Source organism: Delphinapterus leucas, chromosome 10 (genome assembly GCF_059928025.1).
Source record: "Delphinapterus leucas isolate spDelLeu-1000000601 "Yukka" chromosome 10, BTC_Dleu_Yukka2, whole genome shotgun sequence".
Lineage (NCBI taxonomy): Eukaryota > Metazoa > Chordata > Mammalia > Artiodactyla > Monodontidae > Delphinapterus > Delphinapterus leucas.
In genome coordinates this window covers 13,904,733-13,913,508 of record NC_143138.1, presented here as the reverse complement: position 1 = coordinate 13,913,508, position 8,776 = coordinate 13,904,733, and the positions used below count along the sequence as shown (strand labels likewise).

Below are 8,776 nucleotides of genomic sequence, written 5' to 3'. Positions count from 1 at the left end.
GCGGCTAGAGCAGCGCCTGGGCCCGGGCGGCGCGGCCTCCTCCCCGCCCGCCGCCGCCGCCGCCGCGCCCCGCCCCGCGCGCCCGCCCGCGCGCCCGCCCCTCCCCGGGCCGCGGCCGTGCCCCGCGTCGCGCTCCCCCGGGATGGCCCGCGCGCCTCGGCGCTGCCTTACGGAGCATACGGCGGAGCAACGGCGGCGGCCGCGCTCGGGGGGCGCGCGGCTGCGGCGGCGGCGGCGCCGCGCGTGAGGGGCCGCCTGGGGCCGAGCGGGCGCCGCCAACATGTCGGATACCAAGGTAAAAGTTGCCGTCCGGGTCCGGCCCCTGAACCGACGAGGTGAGGAGCTTTCCGCTCGTTTTCGTTTGTGGTCGGGATGAGGGCGGGGGCAACTTTGGAAACTGCGGGGCCGCGGGGCTGGAGCGGCGGGAGCGGAGCCGGAGCGCCGGGGCGGAGGCGGCGCCCGCACCGGCCGCGGGGACCCGGTGCGCCGGCTCCCGGCTCCGGGCTCGGCCGCCTCCCGGGGGAGTCCCGCGCGGCGCGCAGAGGCGGGCTGCGGGCACGGATGCTCGGCTTGGCAACGTTCGTTTTCCCTTTTGCTTTCAGAACTGGAACTGAACACCAAGTGCGTGGTGGAGATGGAAGGGAATCAAACGGTCCTGCACCCTCCTCCTTCTAACACCAAACAGGGAGAAAGGTAAAGCGGGTGCCGAGAGGGCGGGCAGGAGGGTGCAGCCCCGCTGCCTCCTGCAAGTTTGAGCCAGGAAAATGGGAGTGCTCTTGCCTATTGTTAGGAGGACGGCTTCAAGTTTGTCGCACGCTCCTGTCTGAAGCTGTTGCAAGTCCAAGTTCCTCTCTCTCCTCCTTCTGGTCCCCTCCTCCTTGTCCCCTCCCATCTAGAGCGGCATCAAGGCAGGGCACCCCGGCCTGAACCAGGACCAGTCCGCTGTGTCCCCGGCCGGCTTCGAGGGGGCCGGATGGGACCCTAGAGATGATTAGTCCAATAGCCACATTTTACAGATGAGAAAACTGAGGCCTGAGGCGAGCAAGTGACCACCCCAAGGCCTAGTTCGTGGAACCCAGTGCCCCTGGTTCTTTCCACCACTGTACTGTTTGCTTTACTTGGCAGAATTGTTAAGGAACTTTGTGTGTAAAATGGGGGCTGGGAGGGAACACCTCCGCACAATAAAGCAGAACAGTTTTGTACGATGCAGGCTCAGGCCTGGACCATTTAAGATCTATTGTTTTGTTGGTGCTGAGTTGAGATAATGCCTGAATGTAATGCGCGAATTTCGATTTTCAAGGAAACAAAAGTAGTGCCTGGAGCTGTGTAGACACTGGGGGGGATGTTTAAAAGGGGCTGCATTTACTAGATGGCAACATTTGCATTTGAAAAGTGGTAACTGTTGGATTCTTATTAATTCTGCTCTATTCCACGCAACAGTATGGGAAAATGCCCTAAAATAATTTGAATATTTGGCATTTTTTTGGTAAGCCCCTGAGAAGAAAACGGTTGGAATTCATTTAGTATAGCAATGCAGTAGCTTGTAAAAATAGGAAAGAGAAATCAGGGAGATCTGACAAAATTAATTCCTCTCTGACGAGAGTTTGTGTTTCTAAAAGTCACCTGTTGATTGATGTGTTACAATTTAGTGATTTTTTTTGTTGTTGTTCTTCAGAGATTTTTTTCACTAAAGAGAGACTCTGAAGTAGGGTTTGTTGCTTTATTGCTAAAGGAAGCAACTGCCTTCATTCTATAATCACACGGTGTTCAGGCATAGTTTTACTAAATTTGGGGGGGAGAAATTATCAGGAGGTAAGTTTGGGGATTCTTTGCTTTTTGTGCGGAGGCTAGAAATTTTTATCCAATGTGCAAACATTCTGCTTCCTGTAGCAGATTGTTATGGCTATTGTAGATAGCTAAGTTGTACTTAAAATATGTTAAATACTTTTCAGCACTGGATGTATCCTTGAATAATACTTTTAGATACATTTTAGATATTTATAGGATTTTAGATACATTTATAGCAATGTAGTTGTGTATTTCTTAGTGATACTAAGTAAACTCATTGAGTAAATTAAGATATTTACAGATTAAATTAGTCACCCACATCACCAACATTTCCCTCCCCCCTCCCCAACCTGAATATTGTTTGAGAAAAAAATTCTGCTGGGTCAGAGTCTTCAAAGCCGTCTAGGAAACAGGTAGAATGTTAACTCCTTTTATGTAGCTGTGGCTTCTGTTTCCCTTGCTGGTTTGACACCTGCTCCTTGTCACTCTTAACCATCAGGACTGTTACTGTTAGCTACTATTTAATGAAATGAAGCTTTGTCATTTGTGGGCAGACACAGATTTAGTGTTGTGGAATTTGGATAGAAATTACAGCTGTAGACGGTTGGAACTGCTAAATAATCAATTGATCATTTTTAGGGCCACCACTGCGGTTACTAATCAGCATCTTTTAAGTAATGATTTGAAGGGTGACTTTGGGATTTATCCATCTGCTTGCTTCTTGGAATAGCCCCTTATCTGGAACTATAAGAATAGCACTGAAACATGGGTGTTCTCTTGTTCTGACCTCCTGACAGATATGATTCTTTGAGTGGTGGATGGGCCCTTTCTGTGGGATTCTGCCTGGGTACCTGTCATTCAGTTTACAGACAAACTGGGAGGAGTGAACACAGCAGTGCTGCTTGTAGGTTAGGATTACTGTCTTTGCAAGGAGGGAGACACCAAATGCATTTTGATTTTCATTATGCAGCTTGGTTTTATGTTTCTCCAGTGGGTCTTCCCTTAAAGCAACAGTGCACTTAAAAATAGAAACAGTTTCTCCCTTGGGTTCTGGGTTGATTAATTGCAACGACGCTTCATGTTATGTTTGCAATTCATTTCTATCATTTGTTTTGGATAGAGCTCAGAGCCATGCAAGACTATTATTTTTCTTACCTAGAAGTCCAAGGTTTGAAGTGTAAAAAGTTTTAAATTAATACTGGCAAACCTGTGTCAAATTGAAAATCACTTTTTTTTCTGAATATTGCAAGAAATTACTAATGTATTAACCATGGTTGGAATTTTAAGTTACTGGGTGAAAGCTTCCACTCCTACCAGTAAAAACAAACAAGAGTGCATTGGTTTCCAGGAAAAGAAACAGATAGGCTTAGCTTTCATGATTTTCCCCCTTTATGGAATCAAAGCCAAAACTACATGTTAAGGACTAAAAGATCACAGGTCTTCTGAGGTTAAAGATGTTTGTTTTGGTTCTGAAATTCTAAGATTATAATACACCACAGAGGTCCAGGTTAATAGTTGATGTGTTTATCAATCACCATTCTGAAACATTAAGACATATATGAATGTATTTCTTAAAATACCATTGCATTACCATGCAGGAGACATTTATGAAGTTCAGATCATGCTGGTACCATGCTTAGCTCAGGGGATCCAAAGATCACTACAGACCCATTGCCTGTGCCAGAGACTCTCACCTTTGAGAGACGTGGGAAAACAGGGGAAAAAATTATTAAAATATAATGTGGTAGATTATGTAGATTACACTTTTCCCACTATATATACCGTATCATTTGGAAATTACCTGTTTGCTCTTCTGTCTCCTCTCCTCTCCTTGAGGCTTTGAGATCTGGGAAGGCAGGTACCTTGTCCTACTGACTTTTGTGTCCCATGCTTCCAAACAGCATCTGGCACATAGCAGGCCCTCAGCAAATGTCTGCAGTGTGATGGTTTGCAGTGTGATGGGTGTGCTGAGGAGGGGCTGTGGATGTGACCCGGGGTCCTGGCATCCTGCAAAGACAGGTGGCATTTGTGCCTGTCACGTGGGTGCTAAGAGTACAGGTTCACTTTTTCAAGATCGGGAGAAAGTCTTTTGTCAAAGTGAAAGCATACCTGCCTCAAATTACTTCTGGGTGATTGTGTGTGCGTGCGTGCAGGATGTGGAATAGGGTGCGGAAGCCAGGCAATTCATGAAGGGAGAATAGAATGAGAATTCCCAATTTGCCAAAATAGGTAATAGTTTTTTTTGCGGTACGCGGCCCTCTCGCTGTCGTGGCCTCTCCCGTTACGGAGCACAGGCTCCGGACGCGCAGGCTCAGCGGCCATGGCTCACGGGCCCAGCCGCTCCGCGGCATGTGGCATCTTCCCGGCCCGGGGCACGAACCTGTGTCACCTGCATTGGCAGGCGGACTCTCAACCACTGCGCCACCAGGGAAGCCCGGTAATAGTTTTAAAATCAAAGTAGAAGCAGATGTACGGTGCAAAGCCTTCCTCTCACCCTGGTTGTCATCCCTACTCTTCCCATCCCCTCACCTGTCCAAAAAGTAACCACAGTCATTAACTTCTCATGCATATTTTCAAATACACACACACACATTTTATATATATATATATATTTCCACAAATATCTTTTCTATAATTAAATACCAGTATATTGACTCCTTCATATTTTTTAAATTTTTTTAATATCCTGTATGGGTGGTAGTAGTGGTTTTAAAAATATACATACCCATGTGTATATGAATCTGATCTTTATAACTTTTAAGAAGTGAAGCTTTATCATGAGAGTATAATGGAACTTGCTTTCTGCAGACGTTTTTGTTCTTATTTTAAATCATTTTAAAGTAAGTGAATTGTAGGGTAAGCATCCAAAGCAATGTGCATATATCAGTATAACCTAGCTAAGTTAAAAGAAAAACTGGACTAAATTTAGGGTTTTAGTAAAAGAGCATCAAAGTTTTAACTTGCCCAATTTTTCCATACTGCAAGGTGGGCAGTGTAGCTTTTAAAGTATATGAGGGTGGGTCAGTGGAAGAAAACTACATCTTGGTCAACTGCATCTATACTTTCTAGTTTATGCATTATATGTTGCAAGTTTTTGATCGTTTCTTCCACCAGGCTGGCTTCCACTGCTATTCCGAAGTCGTCTAGGATGGTTCCTTCTGCTCGAGTATATCCGTAGACCGGAAATTTAAAAATTAGTTAAAATCATATAAAATGAAAAAGATCCATCACCTAAGAAGCAGTAATATTCCACATTATCTGATTGACTTTGAGTTTTATTGTTTTCTGTGTTGTTACTCTTCTCTCTGGTTCAAATATTACAAAGTTGATTGTAAGAAAGCAGAGTATTTAGATTTCAGTAATATAGGAGTGAGCATTCTTCATGCATGATATCAGTGGCATTTTAAAGAGTGTCACAATGGAATATTTTCATTAGCTGTCAACGTTTTCCATTTCTTTGCTTTACAATAAAGATAGATTGTCATCTCTCACTTTAAAAAACAGGACTAAAAGTAATTATAATGCTGTATAGATAGTAATTTTAAAATTATTTTGTTCACAGTTAAACATACATTTTACATTATGCACTGTTGTGTGTACGTATATGAAGGTTCATGAAAAAATTTACTAAGTGCAATGTCTCTGTTATTTTCTACCACCTTTTTTTTTTTAAAGGGAACTTTATTTTTATTTATTTATTTTTGGCTGCATTGGGTCTTCGTTGCTGCGTGGGCTTTCTCTAGTTGTGGCGAGCAGGGGCTACTCTTCATTGCGCCGTATGGGCTTCTCATTGCGGTGGCTTTTCTCATTGTGGAGCACCGGCTCGTGGCGCGCAGTCTTCAGTAGTTGTGGCTCGAGGGCTCTAGAGCGCAGGCTCAGTAGTTGTGGCACACGGGCTTAGTTGCTCCGCGGCATGGGGGATCTTCCCGGACCATGGCTTGAACCCGTGTCCCCTGCATTGGCAGGCGGATTCTTAACCACTACGCCACCAGGGAAGCCCTACCTGGTTTTGTTTTAATTCATTTTAGAAATGATGGTTGTGACTTACAGAATTAATTTCACAACCCGCTAAATGGTCACAAGTTTATAATTTGAAAAATACAAGTTTAGTGGTTAAGAGGTTGGGCTCTGCATACATATATTTGTATATATATTTTAAAATCAGTGTAATAGTTTGAAGTGTGAAGTAGTTTTATAATTTATAAAGGCTATGGTTTAAAAAGAAGAATCCTCTTCATTTTTAGTCCCAGAGGCAGCCACATATAGTGATTTTAGCTTATTCTTTTGGAATATCCCTCCATATTTCTGAGTAACATGCTGGTAGTGCTAGTTTTTAATTCGTTCTCTCTGTTTCCTTTCTGTGCCTTATTCTCACCCCATCCCCGAATTCTCCTCATTCCCCATTTTCCCAATATAGTTATATAATGTATCAGTATTTAGTGTTTCCATTATTTAAATGACTGTATAGAACATTATTTACAGTTGAGCCATGTCTCTTCCATGATTTCTCCTATCATACAACACTTCTTATTTTCCCTGGAGTTAATAAATGTTTTAATTTTTTTCCTTTCTCTCTAATTTGCTTCTTTTTTATGTACTTACCCTTAATTCAACATTTAAATTATCTCTCCCTTGCCCACATCTCCTTTCAAGACATTTGGATATTATCAAGTGCTCTCTTGATTTCATCTTCTTAGAGACATTTCTCCTTGATCCTTCTAACATGTTCCTTTATGAACTGGTAACCTTCTCTGCCTGATGTAGCTGTCATCCTGGGATTCCTGTCACATCATTCTGAGAATTCCTTTTATTTCTCTTCTGTGTGGAATCTGTTTTTCTGTTTCCTTTTTCTTTCTTGGTTTACTGTCTCAATTTTGTAGAGCATATCCTTTGGTAGCTTCCTGAGAAAGAATGTTTGGGAAGTAAGGGTTTTTAAAACCATGAAAATATCTTCATTCCACCCACTTACCTCGTTAATAGTTTGGATGGGTATCAAATTCTATTTTGAAGATATTGTTGCTTTAATGTCTTCTAGCTTCCAGTGTTTCTCTTGAGAAGTCCAAAGCTATTTGGATTTCTAATCCTTTAGACGTGACCTAGATTTTCCCTTTCTGGAATCCTATAGAATATTTTCTTCCCCATTTTTGTGAAATCACAATGGTGGGCCTTTTGGACCTGGAAACTTGCATCCTTCAGTTCTGAAAAAAAAATTATTGAATTAATTCATTAGCAAACACTTTTAAAAATTTACTCAGTTCTTTTCTGGAACACTTATTTGGACATGGGGTTTCCTGAACTGGTCCTCTAATTACTTTATTTTTCCTTTCTACTTTTTTTTTTTTTTTTTTTTTTTTTGCGGTACGCGGGCCTCTCACTGCTGTTGCTTCTCCCGTTGCGGAGCACAGGCTCCGGACGCGCAGGCCCAGCTGCCATGGCTCACGGGCCCAGCCGCTCCACGGCTTGTGGGATCTTCCTGGACCGGGGCATGAACCCGTGTCCCCTGCATCGGCAGGCGGACCCTCAACCACTGCGCCACCAGGGAAGCCCTCCTTTCTACTTTTTATCTCTTGTTTTTATTCAACCTTCTGGGAGATTTCATCCACTTTATCTTTCAACCCTATGTTTAATTTTTATCGTATTTTTCATTTCCAAGAACTCTTCTAGTCTTTTTTTGTTTGTTTTTAAAATAGCATCCTATGCTTGTTTTCTGGTTGTGGCATTTTTTGTGTCTTTCTGAGGACACTAATGATAGTTTCCTCTATATAGTCGGTCTTTTTTTTTTTTTTTAAGTGCGTAGTTTTGTTGATATTGGTGTCTGTCTTTTATGTTGAATCTCAAATGTATAGATTTTGGGCTTTCTCTAGGACAAGGACTATGTATGATTTATCTTTGTGTTCTTAGGGCCTAGATTCAAGAATGCCCAGCACACAGAAAGCATTTTGTAAATTCTCTTTGTTGTTTTAAAAAAAATGATTATTAATAAACGGTTCTGTCAACTCCCTTTTCTTTTTAGCTTCCAACAATAGAAATAAAAATGCTTTTCTTTTTCTTAAGAGCACGTGTAAATGCTAGAATTAAAGGTAGTAGCTGCCTTATACAACTCTTAGCTACTCACATTAATGAAGATAATCAGTGTAGTCAGTACAAAAGCTGGAAAAATAAGAAAAATCCTGTTTTTGTATCACTATTGCAAAAATTTTAGTTAGGAGATGTTTTTTTTTTTTGTCATCATTAATTTTAAAATATGTATGCTTGTTGGGCTGGGGAAATTTTTCAAAATGATACCAAACTGGCCAGTTTATCATCCTACCACTTGGCTTCTTCTGGCAAAATCTAGTTAGAGATAAGTGGATAACTTGGATTGTTTCCAATTTTCAATAAAATTACACATGCTGTGCACTCATATTTTAAAGAAATTTATAGGCCTTCCCTGGTGGCGCAGTGGTTAAGAATCTGCCTGCCAGTGTAGGGGACACAGGTTCAAGCCCTGGTCTGGGAAGATCCCACATGCTGTGGAGCAACTAAGCCCGTGTGGCACAACCACTGAGCCTGTACTCTAGAGCCTGTGAGCCACAACTACTGAGCCCATGCACCACAACTACTGAAGCCTGCACGCCTGGAGCCTGTGCTCCACAACCAGAGAAGCCACCGCAGTGAGAAGCTCGTGCACCGCAGCAAAGAGTAGCCCCTGCTCACCGCAACTAGAGAAAGCCCGCGTGTAGCAACGAAGACCCAACACAGACAAAAATAATTTAAAAAAAAAAAGAACTTTATAAGAAAAAGTCTTTCACAGATAGTAAGCTTTCTGAAGACATCAAGGTCTCTCAGTTATTCAACTACAGTTACCCTTTCTCAAATCTTCCCTGGAGCTATTTAGAGTTTAAAGGAGTTTGGAGAACATTACTGGCAAATGAAACGGAGAAACCAACAAGACATATAGAAACGCTCAGAAAGAGAACTTTGTACCTTCACAACATAGGAAATGAAG

General features: G+C 42.7%; 1 protein-coding gene across 1 annotated transcript in view; it reads left to right on the top strand.

The window, feature by feature from the left end:
- Positions 1-200: 200 nt before the first annotated feature.
- Positions 201-8,776, top strand: part of KIF13A (kinesin family member 13A) — a 217,546-nt gene continuing 208,970 nt past the window's right edge. The window contains 2 exon segments of the mRNA XM_089918385.1: positions 201-335; positions 603-693. Coding sequence (XP_089774511.1) covers positions 281-335; positions 603-693 — 146 coding nt within the window. The 5' untranslated portion in view covers positions 201-280.